Source organism: Acinonyx jubatus, chromosome B1, assembly GCF_027475565.1.
Source record: "Acinonyx jubatus isolate Ajub_Pintada_27869175 chromosome B1, VMU_Ajub_asm_v1.0, whole genome shotgun sequence".
In the NCBI taxonomy this organism is placed as follows: Eukaryota; Metazoa; Chordata; class Mammalia; order Carnivora; family Felidae; genus Acinonyx; species Acinonyx jubatus.
The window spans coordinates 144,444,079-144,462,648 of NC_069382.1; the positions used below are offsets into that span (position 1 = coordinate 144,444,079).

Genomic DNA, 18,570 nt, shown 5'->3' on the forward strand with positions numbered 1-18,570 from the left:
GCACTCCCTGGAGTAAGGAATCAATTTGTAATAATCATATTGCAAGTTAACTTCAGTATTTGTTTTTTTCAACCATTAGAAAATGATTAACATCTGCTTAGGCTTATAAGATATAGGTATTCTCTGGATAAATAAGTGAACATTTTTTTTTTAATCAGAAACATATTTTGAGTAGTCTATCTGTAAGATACATGGTACAACAGCTTCCTCTACAGGTTATTTGAGAGCTTTTTACCCTTAATTCTAAACTTTCTCAGTTGACTCTTTTGAGCTGCCTCCCTTGCTTCTATCATGCCCAAGGTTGAATTTCTAGAAAAAATGGTTCTAAAACCATTTTAAATCTTATGTAGTTGATCTAATTTCCCTCCCTTTTTTTGCATCGTTATTTTGAATTTTTTTTTAATTTTTAAGTTTTAGTCAAATCCAAGTTACTTAACATATAGTGTAGCATTGGTTTCACGAGAATTTAGTGATTCATCACTTGCATATAACACCCAGTGTTCATCCCAACAAGTGTCCTCCTTAATGCCCATCACCGATTTAGCCCATCCCCCACCCAACACTCCTCCAGCAACCTCAGTTTGTTCTCTGTATTTAAGAGTCTCTTATGGTTTGCCTCCCTTTTATTTTTCCTTCCCTTATGCTCATCTGTTTTGTTTCTTAAATTCCTCCTATGAGTGAAATCATATGATATTTATCTTTATTTCACTTAGTACCTAACACCTGTGGATTCTCATGCATTTCGGTACAAACACCAGTTGATTTAATTAAAGCTACTTAACAGGGGCTAATCTGTAGTATCTGCTTATATCACATGTACTCACATTCCCATAATGCACTGAGTGAAACTTTTTTGGATGAAGTGAGAAATCTGAATCTGGAAGGCCAGAAAAAATATTTCTTTAAATGTTCATCAGAGGTATGCCCTTTGAATATAGGCTCTCACTTTGCATGTTATTGAATGTTCAGCAATATCAACAAAAATGGACTTCTGTATTTTTATAGGGAACATTAAACAAAATTAGCCCTTATGCATTAAACAGAAAAGTTCTTATTGGAGTTATTTTTTGTGGTTCAAAACACGGTAAGTTCTGGGGGGCAGGGGAAGATTCCATTTAATATTTCTAAATATTAAAAACATTATTATTATTTCTAATATTATTAGAAATATTCTTAATATTTCTAAAAGGAATTCTTTTGTAATCCCTTGTATGTGATCTTATAGATACAAGGATATAATCTTGTACTAAATTTAGGAATTTAATACATATGGTTATTTAAATTCCATTTGATTATTTCCAGGAAAAACTCCCCTCCTCAAAAAGGTATTCATCATTTCAGTTATCAGTCATGGCTATAATAAAGTTCTCACACATTGAACTAAAATCTGCCACCAGTTTTTCTTAGCTCTACCTTAGGAACAACATAAAAGCCTGGACATCCTACCTCAGGAACAACATAAAACAACTGTGGACATCCTAATGTTATATCCTTCATTATAGGATGGCAGCTTTCCCCTAGATTCTTTCCCCCATGCCCTAATGGTCAGTCTCATTGAATATCATTAATGATTAATGGAAGCTTTCAGCCCTTTGAAATGGTGACAATATCTGACCTTGCAAACTTGTCAATACATTTCAGAAAATGTACTAGATGTGAAGGTTCTCAGCTGTAACAAGTTCACTGCAAGTGGCTTTTTATACTCCATTGACTGTTTATCAATCCTACTGTCTTGTCCTGGTTTCCAAGAGGATGTGAGATTTGAACATGTAGTTTCTTTCCCACTCTGATTTTGATGGTATTTGTAATAAGGGGGCGACTCAAAGTACTGCTTAGCAATATCTGTCCCCCAGTTGTTCTGACTCTTCCCACTGCAGTAATATACTTTGAACAGTCCACCTGAAAGATATAGGGGGCAACAGCTTCTTCTGCAGGAGGTCTTTGCCATTAAATCTAAAATCCTAAAGAGAACTTTTCAAAAGAAAAAATTTTCCCTAGTCTATATCCATGCACCACCACCTCCACAGCAAACCATAGAAGACCAATTTCTACCCTGGCTTCCTTATGTTCATGCTTTCAAAGCCCTAACTGAGAGGCAAGGGCATGTGGGAGGGTAAATGCATGACAGAAGTTGCCATTGTATCACCTGAGATGGTTTTCTCAGTATTTACAGTCCAGGAGAAGTTGCTAACCCTTAACACACTTAAAACTAGACAGTTTATATACTTCCTACATTTCTTTCCAAAAGATGTATCATTAAATGTTGAAGGTTTCCTAGACTTACTTGCATAAATGAGTCAGGGAAGGACACCATGGACCACTTCCACACATCTACCCTATTGTGTTATGTAGTAGGGATGTTGAGCAAGTGGGTCTTAATCTGTAAAGAATTCTTCTCCTGTGGGAACGAGCTCTTCCCAGCCACTTGAATGGACCTGAGAGTGGGTTCATTTGATTTTTCTGTTCCCTTAAAGAGGTCCCTCTGATCCTTTTGAACCTCAAAACAACTACCTCATAAAAGTCATGGGAAAGGCTGGTTTGTTTAATGGTCAAATATTTGTAAGTTCTTTTGAAGTTGAAACTACTCCCCCCCCAGATCAGGACTGTTTCAGTCCTTTTGCCTCTGGTGGCAACAAGAGACATGTACAGTTTCTTCTCTGCTTATTCTCTTCTCCTTCCTCATGCTCACTCAACTGCTTTTACCTCTTCCAAGGTTAACAGAAAAGGGACAAGCTAGCAGGAAAAGCAAGCAGCAGGAACATTAATTCAATGGACAGTTTTGTGAGCTAGTGTTTCCACTAGTTATGGGAAATATTCAAAAGTTGACACTTTATGGGTTCATTGGAAAGCTCTTTGCAACATTTCTGGAATCTCTGACATCCAGCTGGCACCTTAAAACTTCCCCTTGGGCCTCTGACTTTCAAGTTGTCAGACTCCACACAGAGATGTCCCACTGTTGGCAGCACACTGCCCTCTAGACAGGCCACCCCTTCCTCCCCCCAAATTAAGACAACTCCAGGTCAGATTGCTCTCCTGCTTGATCTATATAAGGTCCACAGACCACAACACAGCTTCCCACTCAAAGCCCTCACCTTTGCTGCCCCAGGCCACTTCACTAGCCCCTCTCACCCTCTAATATGCTCTATTCTGAATCAGATACCTGCCATTGTACCCCAAACCCCAGGGGTCACTATCAAGGTCTGACTGTTTTCCTTTAAGCCTCTCTCAGTGCGTGAAGCAAGGGAAGTGCTTTCCACCATTTCTCCAAACCCACCTCAAAGGCTAATCTTTTTTTGGGGGGGGGGGGGAGAAAATTGCCAAATTTCCATTTTCCCCCCTAAGCTGAATTCCTAGCCTTCCCTGATAGAATTTGCAGTGGGTAATGGAGTTATGGTGGCAACACCAAGCCACAAATCTCCTTTAAAGTCCTGCATTAGAGGGGCTAGCTCTTCACTAAGTGTGTATGGGCATATGCTCACCATTTATGTTTTGTTCTTGTTTCTTTCCAGACCGTAGTGAAATGGAGACAAATAAGGGAAGGATTAAAAGTTACATTTTTAGCATTATTATAAAGAAGTGACATAAGAGACTGATTGCCCTATCAGTAAGTTCTGACATTTGACTTCTCTGCTTTCAGTATTAGGGCGTTTGTTCTGCTGTTCATTACAATGCATAGCAGGCCATAAAATTGATCTGTAGGAACCCAGCTAGAAAGGCACCCCAAAATGAAATTGTATATAGATATTGAGAAAATGCTACCTTCACCATAGATGCATCATGTGGAAGACCTATACATATAACATTACATTCATTAGAAAGGAAAAGATACCAATTTTTCTATTTCTGGTTCCTAGGCCGAGATTATGAGAAGGATAAAGTTTGCAAGGAACTTGCCAATCTAGGAAAAGATGACTTCACATCTTTGTAAGTACGAGGTATTCACTCACTCTCTTGGTTACTTGACCTTGAATGAAACCACATGTGAGAGAACTTCAATTCAGCAGGGAGGGCTGAACCACTCTCTGCACATTGTGAGAACCCAAGACCAATGTGGGCACAGGTGTTAGGCCAGTGGAGGACATCCAAAGAATCCAGTTGGATTATTGTTACTAGAGTCTAAGAATTTGTTAGCAGTAAGGTTATTAAGAGAACAAGCACAGCTTAAGATAAAATAAAATGCAAAGAGTATATACAAGGGCTGTGGCAAACAAAAACAAGACATAGAACAGGATTACTGGGGAGGCTTGAGAAAGGAAAGAATAGAAGACTCCTTGGATAAAACCCCCAAATCCAACTTCCATTTTACAAGGAACATTTGCCTAGAACAAAAACTATTTTTTAAAAGTGAACCTCAGGTTCTTTTCCCTAATCAATGTATGCAATATTCTGGTTAAAGACTGAACAAATTTCATGTTTTAATATGTGCAAATGTGAAGTTTCTTAAAATTCTAAATATATCAACCTACTGTTTTCCTCAGATCAATGGTCTCATACAGCAGAAAGTTTCCCAGTAGCACATTTGAACAGATCAGTCACCTTGTGAATGAAGTTGTCTCCTTGACAGAAGCCTGCTGTGCTGAAGGGGCTGACCCGGATTGCTATGACCTCAGGGTAGGTTCATGTGGCTGCCCATGTCCTTACAGAGTCACAGAAAGAAGCCAAGATAGGCCTTTATGCTGTATCTTGGGGAAATCTTAGACATCAACTCCACCTACTCCAAGTTTGAGAGAATTACCCCCAGCCCAGACCTATTCTAGTATAATGAATCAGTTTTGCCCATTAGTCCTACAAGGTTCAAATGAAAAGACTGGGATATCTATTAGTTCATGAACCCCTTGAAATAATGCATTCTGTGTACCTTAAAAGCCTACCCATACCTATCCATTTATCATGTTAAGACAGGTACAACTGTCCCAGAATAGTTTAGTGTTGGCCTCAAGTTATTTTGGGTTTCAAAAACTGCCTTATATACATACACTAGGTTCTGGGTTTTCTCCCTTTAAGTATAAACGCAGAAGTTAAAATGCTGAACTGACAGGATTCGAAATGTAGACAGGACCTGAAAAAGGTAAAAATACAGGTGTGTCTAGCAATTTACTAACACAGTTATCAGGCCTCATGCAAAGGACATTTAGATGCATCTTGATAGAGGCTTCTACCGACCAAACTCTCTTTGTTCAAGCCTGCAGAAATCATGCTCCAAAGATCTGATTTGAATATATCCTAAACAGGGGTGCCTGGGAGGCTCAGATGGTTCATGGGTTCTAGCCCCACATTGGGCTCTATGCTGACAGCTCAGAGCCTGGAGCCTACTTAAGATTCTGGGTCTCTCCTTCGCTCTCCTCTCCCCCACTCATGCTCTGCCTCTGTCTCTTTCAAAAGTAAACAAACATGAAAAAAAATTTTTTTTAATCCTACACAATGATTAGTCTTACCTATTAATTGCTTCATTGGGCCCTTGTATATGTTCTAAGAATTTTAAATCAATTTTTCCCCCACCATCAATTCCATAAATACCTATCATTTCAACCAGACCTTCTATACCACTGTAAAATAAACTACCAACCATGATCAATAACAGAACGCGTTTTTATCTTATTTACATTTTATTTCATGCATTAGTTAACTGACCCCTTGACCTGAGATAAGCCCCAGGATTATAGAGACAGATCACATGAAACAGAGATGGCATTGCCTTTGTCAGGGATGGGAAGCATTTTTAAAACCATGTTGATACTTTCTTTACAAACTTTTTTTGGAAAGAAGAAAAAAAAAAAAAAGGACAATTGCCAGGGAAAGAAATGGAAAGGAAAAAAAAATTCACCAACAAGAGATAAGGATGAAAAGGAGTTTCTAAGAATTCCTAAATTCTGAGAGTCTGAGGAGGAGATAAGGAGGAGAGGTTTACTTTTGGCTTATGTAATTAATTCATCATGTTGCTTTCCTTCATTTACAGGAAATGATCTTTAGAAGTTTTTAAAAAGATGACCAACATAAGTGTAGGGATGTCTAGGCAGTTTTCCCTAAGTAAATCCCCAGAAAGTTTTTCCCATGGGGACTCTATTTTACATTTATTCCAAGTATCAAAGTCTTTCCAAAAAGAACATTTTGCTGCTGCAATTGCTTTAGTGGTGCCCTTACTATGGGCTTAGTCTGCCCACATGTTATCAGTGAACAGTGTTGAGGCAGTAAATTAAATTGCACCAGTGGTGTTCAATCTGTACTGCACAGGAGAATAAATACTGGGGCTTTAGGAAACAGATCCTCAGGCTGCCTCTTTGAATTAATGAATCAGTTTCTGCCTTGTAAAACCCAGGCATCTGGGCTCTGATCCTGATGCAAAAGCAGGCTCCAGCACCAGCAGGTAAGAGAATGCAAACAAATGCAGAAGACTAAAACAGTTAAGAAGAGTCTGCTCATTTAATAGAAGGATGTGACCCTTCTCCCTGGGGTATTTGCAGCAGAAAGCGGGTGGGAGATCATAGCAGAATCACCAGTGAAGTTTTTCAAATGACCTCACTTACCCCGAGATATGTTAATATTTACGTATAGAAACATTGAGCTAAAAACAAAACAAACAAACAAACAAAACCACCTCTAACAGCTGCAAACACAGTCCACTTGTTAATGAAGGTTCTATTTCCGTTAATGAGTAATTAACATAAGACCCTGTATTTGCCTGTAACTATGTAAATTGTCATGTTGATAAGTCATCCAGTAGAGTTTTTGGCATGGACAGTTTGTTACCGATGAGAATTTTTAGATTTAAAGACTAACAGGTCATGCTCCATGGAGAATTACAAGCCTGGAAACTTCCATATAGAAATTGACTTGTTTTTCTTTTCTCATTCTAGACCTCAGCATTGTCTGCTAAGTCCTGTGAAAGTGACTCTCCATTCCCAGTGCACCCGGGAACTGCTGAGTGCTGTACCAAAGAGGGCCTTGAACAGAAACTCTGTATGGCAGCCCTGAAGCACCAGCCACAAGAATTTCCTACCTACGTAGAGCCAACAAATGATGAAATCTGTGAGGCATTCAGGAAAGATCCCAAAGACTTTGCTGAGCAGTAAGCTGCTTTCATAAGTAAAACTTCAGGGCATAAAATAATCAGAAGTGTGTCAAATCTAACCCCCTAGTCTATATAAACGCCTCTTCTACAGCAACCAGGAAATTTCCATTAAGAACTTGACTCTTCCCGAAGACTTCTCATTTCAGTCAGTGCTGATTATTATAAATGCTTTTCTCAGACAGAGATAAAGTCAACTTTCTAAAACTTCCAAACTTAGTTCTATCACCTGAAGCAGAATCACTTGGATACCCTGTCTATGTGACATTTTCAAATATTGGACAGCTACCGTGATTCCCCTTATGCTAGGGATCCTTGCATACTCCATCAGATAGATTTTTTTCTTTCCATTTATGTTAATTTTTGTGATCTTCCAAGACTAATAGAAGAATCAATATATCATCTGGCTCCTCATGAATGTTAATCAAGGAGATCATCAAATTACATGTTCACTTATGTGGTAGAACACATCATGTTCGCAACTGTTTCTAGGGATATGAGAATAAAAAAACATGCTTTTCTGAAAATTAAACATTTAAAGTGTACACAGCTATACAATTCTATTTAGGATAATGGCAAAATACATGTCCAAGAGTCAAATGCAATGTGGCTCAGATTGGCCTCAGATTTGAAATTAAGGTCATGATTTTATAAAAATTGGTTGGCTTGCTCATCCCTGTAAATAATCAGGATTTTGCCCAACATTTCAGAGTCTCATATAGACCCTTATGGCTTATACTCCTAACAATTAAAAAACATTTCAAGAAATAAGCCTACAAATAGCAATTGTGGAGAATAAGTCAACTGGGATAGATGATGAAAGGTAAAGGTGTTTCATTTTAGTTTGTTCAATATTAATAAGCAACTATCATGGGCCATGCACTTAGTAGACACTAAATGATAAAGAGACAAATGGCCCCTCCTCTCAATCCATTTGGAAATTTAAGAAACTACTTTACTAAAAATACTGATTAAAAGGAACTAGTATCCTATCTCTAAGTCCTTAGTGAGCCTTAGATATTGAAATTGAACTAATGTAACACATCCTTTTTCCACCAAACTAATGAAAAAGTAGATTCTGCTTCCCACAAATGTTGACCAATACTATTTTCCCCTCCCACAGGTTTATGTATGAATATTCCATTAATTATGGACAAGCTCCTCTACCACTCTTAGTCGGTTATACTAAGAGTTATCTCTCTATGGTAGGGTCCTGCTGTACCTCACCAAGCCCAACAGTATGCTTTTTGAAAGAGGTAGGTATCATTTTATTATGTAGTTATGTTCTATTTTTTTCCTCTATTAATGCCATTGAATTTAAGTAATAGTAGTTCAGATTCTGGAAGGAGAAACTTTCTAAAATGCCTCCTTTGCATTTCATTCATTGGAAAAAAATATAACCACCTCTAGGAAAGATATATCAGTAAGTTCCTTTGGTCAGAATTCAGTTTTATAGTCATATAAGATAGTAGTTTCTTTTTTCCATTTCTGCAAACTGCTTTCAATGGATCTTGACCATCTAATAAGGTTCTCTCACTTATTTCCTAGAGACTCCAGATGAAACATTTATCACTTCTCACCACTATGTCAAACAGAGTCTGTTCACAATATGCTGCTTATGGGAAGGAGAAATCAAGGCTCAGGTAAAGATTAAGCACTAACAGTATGTTTAGCTGTTTGTGTCTACACGATCTAGAATATTAGAATTCTCTAAGAATATTTGTGATAGAATATATAGACTATAGTCTTATGTTCCTGTAATTCTCAAAAATATAGTCCGGTTCTTTTTCTCTACATGAAATATGAATCAAGAACAAGTATACATTGTTAAATATGACATTTACTTTTAATCAACCTTTTCCATATACTTATGGGAAAACTGGTAGACCACTAGAAATGGTTTCTTCAGTATTCATATTAGCATATATTACAAACACAAAAACTCTTTTTACTCATCACCTGTTATGTCCTTGACCTGTTTTTTTCTTGGGATGAGACTTCCTCAATTCTTATTATATGAAGCTTTGTGCTATATATCATGCATGTCTCTTAAGTTTAATGAATATATTCTAATTAGTTAGCTACTTTATTTATAACCTTCACTTTGATTTTTGTGTGGCTACTGTTAACACTATATTTTAATTCTGACAGTTTCTAGGTTAACACTTTTCTCATCTCCCCAGACTTCTAGACTTTGCGGTTTATCTTTTCAGTATTTACAGTCTAATTCACAAGACTTTTTTCTCTAATGGTAATGAAAAAGCCTATTTTGTGTTGGCATCAGATCCTAACGTTCTCTAATGGTAATAGAAACTACTTTCATGAGTCCTTTAAAAAGAATCTTCCAATAGAAATACTCAAATACTAAATGGCATTTTCTCTAGACCTTCCCTTTAGTTTTCCTTTTGCATTAAGGTAATATATTTAGGAAGTAGAACATAAGGATTTATAATATAAAACCACCTATAATATATATTATATATATAATATATATGTATTAGATCTTAATCATTAGTTTATACTTGCATTTGTGTCTAGGAATTTATCCCACAGAAATAGCATTGAACATGAAGATTTAGTAGATATGTTGCTGCAACATTTCTTTTTAAATATGAATAGATTAGAAACTTCCAAAATTTCCCTAAAATAGAGAATACTTATATCAATTGTGGTATATCCATAGGATAATGCCATAGTTTGGATTAAATATCTTATTACAATATAATTAAAACAAACTATAGATTACTAGTAAAAGATATTGAAGATACAAATAAATAGAAAGATATTCCATGATCATTAATGTAAGAATATGGTTAAAATGCTCCTACTATTCAAAACAATCTACAGATATAATGCAATCCCTATCGATACCCCAGTGACATTTTTGACAGCAGCAGAAAAAAAAAAGGCATCCTAAAATTCATAATTCATATAGAATGCCAAGGGACTCTATACAGGCCTAACAATCTTAAAGAAAAACAAAGTTGGAGGCCTCACACTTTATAATTTCAAAACACACTAATAGCAATAATGATCAGGATGCTATGGCACTGGCATAAATACATATATATAAATGTTTAGATATATAAATTTATAAATGTATAAATTTATATATATGTAGGTAGATCAATGGAACAGATCCAAATTGGCCAGATTGGCCAAATTGTTTTCAACAAAGGTGCTGGGACTACACAATGTGGAAAGGACACTCTCAAATAGTGCTGAAAAAATTGGATATCCACATGCTAAGGAATTAAATTGAACTCTTACAACAGATTTGAATATTCAAGATGGATTAAACGTAAGGCCTAAGACTATAAAACTCTTAGAAGACAAAAGGAAAAGCTTCAGAACACTGAATTTGACAAGGATTTTTTGGAAATGACCAAGAATAGACAACAAAAGCAAAAATAGATAAATGGAACTACATCAAACATAAGCTTCTGTTTAAGGAACTTCCGTAACTCAACAATAACAAAGTATTCAATTCTGTCTAATCAAGTTATTTAAACAGTTCTCCAAGAGATATAGAAATGGCCAACAAGCACATGAAGAGATTTTCAATATCACTAATCATAAGAGAAATGCAAACCAAAACCACAATAAGAGATCATCTCATACCCTTTAGGATGGCCACTTTCTAAATGAGTGTTGGCAAGAATGTGGAGAAATTGAAATCCTTGTGCACTATTAATGGGAATGCAAAATGGTGTAGCCATTATGAAATACAATATGGAGTTCTCAAAAATTTTAAAATAGAGTCGTATGATCCAGTAATCCCACTTTCGCATTCAAAGTAGAATCTCAAGGAGATATTTGCACACCCACGTTCATTGCAGTATTCACAATTGCCAAGAAGTAGAAGAAACCTAAATGTCTTATGCTAAGCAAAATAAGCAGTCACAAGAGGACAAATACTGTGTGATTCCACTTTGTAGTATCTAAAGCAGTGAAAAATCATAGAAACAAAAGGAAAAATGTGGTTGCCACAAGATTGGAGTGGAGGCAGTCAATTTTCAATGGGTACAGAGCTTCAATTTAGCAAGGTGAAAAGATTCTGAAATCTGCTGTATTTACAGATATTTACTTACAGTAAATATACTTAACATTACTGAATTATATGCTCAAATAGTTAAGATGCAAACGCTATTATGTGTTTTTGCCAAAATTTTAAAAGAATACTTGTAGATCAGGAATGTTTTCTGTATCGTTAAGTGAAAAAGGCAAATATATAAATAGTGTAGCAGAGCAGAATCCTTTATGAAATACTTGGTAAACCTGATGAAATGCTTCAGGGTTATATACCAAAATACCAGCATTTGTTAATTCTATGATCTAGGGCTATAAGTCTTCATATTTCTTTTATCTGTAGTTTCTAAGAGAATTTATAAACTATTTTTAAAAGTACAATGAGGGGCCACAAAAATAGGCTATTGGTCTTATGAATAGGGACTTAGTGCTTTATTGTTGTCGTAGATCTAACATTTTAAAGGCGTGCTTCGAGTAGTGGATGGGACAAGAAGAAAAGCTGCGTATCAGTACTAAAAATACAAAACGATTTATTTAGGATGACTGAATTTTGATTAGCGGCTCTAGCACATAGGAAGCATTGCATAGCAGATGTGTTCCACGCAGCTATCAAGGACAAAGGTTTGAAGCCATGGTAATTTTCCTCCAGACTGTATGTTCATAGGGAAAAAGAGAACAGAATATGGGTAACCTAACAATCCATTTTTATCCATTTAGCCATCTCGTAAAATTAGCCCAGAAAGTGCCTACTGCTGATCTGGAGGATGTTTTGCCACTAGCTGAAGAGATCACCACAATCCTCTCCAAGTGCTGTGAGTCTACCTCTGAGGACTGTATGGCCAAGGAGGTAAGAGAATCATCATCATGTACCATGTACTGTGTGGCAAGCACTCTAAATTGCTGGTTACATACATCAACTCAGTGAATCCTCATGAAATTTAAGTGTGTCATTAACTCCGTTTTACAGATGAGTAATGATTAACAGGGATGAATAACTTGAAGTCTTGCAAATAGTAAATGGCAAAGTCCACACACAAGGACAAGATTATCTAATTCCTAAGAATCCCTTACTCTTCCTGCACAACCCAATGCAGTTTAATTATCATTAAACTTCACTTATTTAACTTAATTTTAATGTCTTAAATAATATTTAGACTTGAGTTCCTCAATACACTAGCCACATAAGAAAAAAAAAAATTTTTAACAAAGTTTACTTAATCTATATACCCAACATGGGTCTCCAACTCATGACCCTGAGATCAAGAGCCACATACTCTACTGACTGAGCCAACCAGGCACCCTACTAGCCACATTTTAAACGTACAATAGCATAAGACAGCATAGATACAGATCATTTCAAAGTTCTACTGAACAATACTGCAACAATTATCATTCAAAGCTGCTCATGTTTATACCTGTTATAATTTGATGGTCAATTTTTTTCATCATTTTTTATTTACATAATCCTTTAGATAGGAATTTGAACTGGTGCTTTAGATAAGGGTCACCCCAAGTCTGGACAGCTTTAGAAATAATAGTGGAAAAAAACCAGATGATAACAACCTAAGAAAACAGGTCTCCATTAATAGGTGTTTTTCTATAACCGGACTTATAACTTTTCATCTATATCATGCCAAGGTTTGTAAGCCTACATAAGACTTCCTCTTTTTTTTTAATATTTGTTTTTGAAAGAGAGACAGATAGAGCATAAGCAGGGGAGGGGCAGAGAAAGAGGGAGATCTAGAATCTGATGCAGGCTCCAGGCTCTGAGCTATCAGCACAGAGCCCAACACAGGACTTGAACTTGTGAACTGCGAGATCATGACCTGAACCAAAGTCCGACTGAGCCACCCAGGCACCCAAGCCTTCCTTGTTTTTAATTAGGCCAACCAAGAAACTAACAATGCACAAACTCACAATTGCTTTTGTAGCTGCCTGAATACACAGTAAAGATCTGTGACAACTTAGCCACAAAGAATTCTAAGTTTAAGGACTGTTGTCAAGAAAAAACGCCCATGGACGTTTTCATGTGCGCTTACTTCATGCCTGCTGCCCCAACACCAGAGCTGCCAGCTGTCGAGCTGCCCACAGGTCAAGACGTATGTGATAAAGGAAACACCAAAGCCATAGATCAGTAAGTAGAGTTAACTGGAGTAACTTTCTTTCTTGACAGTATGGATATTCACTAGCATTAAATGACAAAGAAATTAAATGGAAGAAAGGGTAAACCTTTATCTGTTTTGATCCAACAAAAACTAAAAATACACCCTTGCTGCATATACCCTAAGTTGCATAAGCTATAAGTATATGCATATTCATTGCATAGAAATACTTCACAAATAGGTTGTATTAACAGGTCAGAAAATTATCAATATTAGAGAGCAGAATGGAGACTAACTTTAGGCTGGAAGTCTGTATTTGTCCAAGTACGATTTTTATAAATGCGTAACAATGGAATAAAACAATGGAAGAATTTATAGAAATCTGTTTTCATAGAAAAGCCAATTAAGGCTTTTACTTGATGGTTTATGTGAGATTCATGGTGTTATAGTTGCACAAAAGCTAGTTCCATGTTATTTTGAAATAGATAGGTTTATATAGAACATATACATATGCATATATAGTACACACAGAGCTTTAATTCATTATGAACTAGTCAGAATAGTTACAAAGCAACTGCTAATAATTTGCATTTCAATGAGAATATTAATCCAAAATCTGTCAATTTGGAGTCACATTTACTTAAATCTTTTATTTTTAGTTAAGATGCAGAAGTCAGGTGATCTGCCTTTTTATAATACAGAGAACATTTACACAAAGCTACACATGTTAAAGAGCATTCTCTCCTTTCTCTCTCATACCAGATATATATTTGAACTAAGTAGGAGAACTCCTCTTCCAGAAGTATTCCTCAGTAAAATCCTTGAGCCAACCCTGAAAAGCCTTGCTGAATGTTGTGAGTCTGAGGACTCTGCTGCCTGCATTAATACACAGGTACTATATGCTCTATTTTCTTCAGCAACCTTGGTTTAGGTCAAGAGTTGGAAAACTGTAGCTCATGGGCCAAATCTGACCCCATATCTGTGTTCACATGACCCATGAGCCAAGAATGGTCTTCTATTTTTTTTAATTTTATGACACATTAAAATGTGAAACTCAAAATTCAGGATTCATAGTGTTTCATTAGAACACAGCCTCACTCCTTGTTTACACATTGTTTATAGCTGCTTTTGTGTCCTATTGGCAGAGTTGAATAATTATAAAAGAGACTATCTGGTTTACAAAACCTAAAATATCTACTATCTGGTTTTATGTAGAAAATGTTTGCCAATATCTGGTGTAGATAATAAACACACATAATAACACATTACACAGAATTCTGATTAATGCCTCGTAGAGCAGTGCTTCAAGACAAATAATTTTGTTATGTAATTGTTTTCTTACAGGGCCCTCAACTGAAAAAGGAATTATCTTCTTTCATTGACAAGGGACAGAAACTGTGTGCAGATTATTCAGAAAACACTTTCACAGAGTTTAAGAAGAAGTAAGGAAATTTTCTGTTTCCTCCACATTTATCAAAAATATTAGCATGGTATTATGATTTGAAAGTATAGTTGAAGGCTTGAGACTTTAAAAGTAGAATCTGATATTTATATGGAGTTCTATCTAAATGGAGTTCTTTTTGGAGGGGAAAAATGGTCATGTGTATCAGGTGAGATATCAGTTAGAACACAGCACAAAAGTATATTTATAAGACCTATAGGAACTTCATAAAAAAAACAAAAACAGATTAGCCCACAGTTCATCAACATTTTTGCCCTAAAGCCATATGTAGAAATTGCTATCAATGATTGAGGAACTGTAAAACTACTGAAGTTATCTAACTTCATGGCAGATGGTCTGACAAACAACCCAAACTTTCAATCAAGTGTAGTACCACCCATGACCAGCATGTATTCTCTATAAATTGAAGATACAAATGTTAATTAATCATCAATAATGTTGTACAATAGTCAGTAGTCCTATTTCTCAAGAACGGCCATAAAAGTGAAAGAAATTTTGCTGGGTTCCTAAAGACCCATTGCATTCCTAGTTTCATTAAGTAGATTGCTAACATCCATTTCAAATCATCTTGCTCAACATAGGCCTAAAGCAAGCACAAATGGAACTCCACAAAAAGACCAAAGAATCCCCAAAAGTAGGACCCCAATGAAGTCTACTTTAGCAAAGTTCTAAAATGAAAAACTGTGAAAGCCTGAAGTTCAAAATATTTCCCAATTATAAAAAAATAGTATAGAATAACATAAAACAGATAATCCAAGTTTTGTACTCCAGGGTCGCATGGGGCAATTACTGATATTTTTAACATACTGAGATTATAGAAATTATCAATATAGTGGAATTGACATGTAGGGTTATAAAATCACAAGACAGACTACGGAGTCTAGGTATTTGAAACACTGCACCAGCTTACGCACACACGCGCGCGCGCGCACATACTTTCTCCATCCTCGGAGTTCCTCCTGGTCTGACTTGCCTCCCCTTCCAGCTGGGACCAACTCATTTCAGTAATGCTTTTATAAGCAAACCAGCCCCCCTCATCTTGTGTTTTCCCAGGATCCACCTTACCCCAACTAGATAAATTCGGGCTTCTACTACCTCCCATTGCCCACAACTGGGCTGGCAAACCGTTCCTGGAGGTCAGAAAACCAGACTGAATTGCCCATTATAACAATAGAGAGATACCAAGATTATAGACCATTCAAATTGGGAGAGAATCTAGAGAACTCAAGTCCTAGCACCATCTTGAAAGTGAGGTGGAGACATAATGGATAGTAGAGCTAAGAACAAGAGCCCGTTTCTGACCTTCTTTGTGTTTTCCAACATAGCCAGTTGGAAAGTAGGCACGCTGAGGGGGAAGTTGTATAAAGTGAGTAAAGAGAAAAAAGATTAAGGTGGCATAAAGTCCTGACAGGGAAAGTCTTTTTAAGGAACTTGAAATGTAGTACAGGAGAGAAGATAGAACGTCAGCAAGAATAGGAGAGGAAGTCTTCTATGTTGATATAATGGAGCAAATGAAGGGGGAAAGCCTGGAGTTCAAATCTAGCAGCAATTTGTAAATTTACTTTTAGGATCTGAGAAGAGCTGGAGATTTCATTTTCTAACCTCAAATTGAGTCGCTAAGAATCACTCCACAGACCCGTAATTTAAGAACAATTATTTCCATCTTTGTATTGTAAAAGACCAGAAGTGGGTTATCATTTTGTATGAGAAAGGTTTATAAAATACAAGTATGGAAACCTTACATAAATATGGTTTTTCAGACTAGCAGAACGATTAAGAGCAAAATTGCCTGACGTCAGTGCCCTGGAACTCCAAGGGCTGATTGACAAGCGTTCAGACTTTGCCTCCAAGTGCTGTTCCATAAACTCACCTCCTCTCTACTGTGATTTAGAGGTAAGAAAATTTAACCCCCTCCTTATCACCCAACAGTATTTTAAGAACTTGTGTACTCAGATTTACTCATTCCTTTGTTATTGAAATGCCCGTATGTGGCAGACTTTTCCTGATACTTTCATTGTAAAGACAAAAGTTGTTTCCTGGTTACGCCAATTTAAAAGCAAATGAGGCAGTTAAACTTTTTTAACAAAAGGTTTGTGAATACAACAAAGTACAGTGCAGGGTTTTTCCCAACTGTAGGTGGTAACATATTAACAGCTTTTTAATGTTTATTTTTGAGAGGGGGGGGGCTGGTGATACAACAGCTGCATTAGGTTGCCTTATCCTAGGAAAATAAAGTTACCTTACTTAGGAGTTGTTATCAGCAAATTTTGCTCTGAGAGTCTCATTCAATTTTAAGAGATATTTTTCTTTTACATTCTGTCAAAAAATAGCAATTCTACAACCCTTTCCTAGTCCCTCTTATCTGCTTATCCAATTACACTTTCCTTTTTGACATCATCCAAGACAAACTGAACTGCACACAACACAGGCTTCCTTCAAGTCTCTTGCTTTTCATTTGACTTGCTTTTCCATTACTTTCTATAACATATTGCCATTTAAAACCTTTGTATTTTCAATTACAATGATGAAAAGGCAGGTTTGTAACTATTTTCTTGCTTTATAACCAGTAAGTGTGGAGCAGTGCTGCTGGGCAACCAGTCTTTCAGTAATTGCTAGCAAAGAGGGAGATAAATGGAGTTGAGGCACTTACGCATATTTGATGGTCTGGAGCACTCAGATGAGACCTCTGCTATTTGTATGAGCCTTTTAGATGGTCTTTCCACACTCATCTCACAGCTGGGTAACCAAGCTGCCTCTACTTTCTGACTTCAACTTACAACAGCATGTGCTTTGATTCTCAATGCTTGGTATGCATATTTGTCCTGTGACTCTGTAATATTTGGGGTATAATTTATTAAATCCCCTTGTCCTATATTTGACAAATTTTTCCTGAAAATTAATGCCTATCTACTACACTGACTCCAAAGTCATTTATATCCAGGGATCTGCCTCTATCTGCCATTCTAAATATACTTGGCACAGCCACTAGAACGGCAAAGGGGCTTCTGAACCAGACTAAATTAACATTAGGAGTTGACCTATCCCTACCCCTCACCCTGATCTTGAAATGACCAGCAAATAGCCACCAGTGTAATTGTCTTTTAGCTTCACCATGGTACCCTCAGAACTAGTTCTATTATATTATTATCTCATAGAAACTCATTAGCTGCAGAAACAGTTGTAAAATTAGACTCTAATTTTTTTCCTCTCCACCCATCATTCAGTCCAGGCACTACCAAGGATTCTTCTGAGAACTCATTACTATGCTCCTCTAAGATCCCAACAGAGTGCTAGGGGCATTAAATATGGTTTCAGAAAGTTTCAGAAAGGCTCTGTTACATGCTGGAGTTGGTCATTACAATTTTGACAACAAAGACAACCGCAAGTGGCCAAGTGGGAGCGAGGCAAGGAGGAGACAGACTCTCTCCTCCCCCTTTCTTTCGCCCATACTACAGGGGAGACTGGCATATCCACTACAGCTTATCCTAGCTCTTAGAAGTAGCTTTTATGATCCTCAACATCATAGCTAGCATTTATTAAGCCATTATTAAATGTGAAGGATAATAGCCTTACGTGCATGTATTTATAAAATAATCTAAAACCTTTCTAAGTGAAAGGTACTATTTTTAATTTCCCTTTTACAGATGGGTCTAAGGAAATATGCAAAGATTACCAGATGTTAGGAAAATCATGTTTATTCCTTTGCAGTCCATTACTCTCACTCCAGGCATGGTCATAGACTTCAGCCCCAACTTAGCTAATAATGATAAAAAAAATCAAAGTATAGATACCAAAAGACATAATTATTGACTGAAATCCAAAATTATTTCTGAAGCTGGACAAAAATTGTGCTGGGTCAGCTTTGTCCATCTGAATGCCACCCATCCCACTACCTTGCTCTTCTTCCATTA

At 36.6% G+C, this 18,570-nt stretch overlaps 1 protein-coding gene across 1 annotated transcript in view; it reads left to right on the top strand.

Moving 5' to 3' along the window:
- The window catches only part of GC (GC vitamin D binding protein), a 31,549-nt gene that overhangs the window by 9,003 nt on the left and 3,976 nt on the right, over positions 1 to 18,570 (top strand). Inside the window, exons 2-11 of the mRNA XM_027058158.2 lie at positions 3,855 to 3,924; positions 4,479 to 4,611; positions 6,855 to 7,066; positions 8,190 to 8,322; positions 8,615 to 8,709; positions 11,813 to 11,942; positions 13,027 to 13,229; positions 13,960 to 14,089; positions 14,542 to 14,639; positions 16,420 to 16,552. Coding sequence (XP_026913959.1) covers positions 3,855 to 3,924; positions 4,479 to 4,611; positions 6,855 to 7,066; positions 8,190 to 8,322; positions 8,615 to 8,709; positions 11,813 to 11,942; positions 13,027 to 13,229; positions 13,960 to 14,089; positions 14,542 to 14,639; positions 16,420 to 16,552 — 1,337 coding nt within the window. The remainder of the gene's footprint in view (positions 1 to 3,854; positions 3,925 to 4,478; positions 4,612 to 6,854; positions 7,067 to 8,189; positions 8,323 to 8,614; positions 8,710 to 11,812; positions 11,943 to 13,026; positions 13,230 to 13,959; positions 14,090 to 14,541; positions 14,640 to 16,419; positions 16,553 to 18,570) is intronic.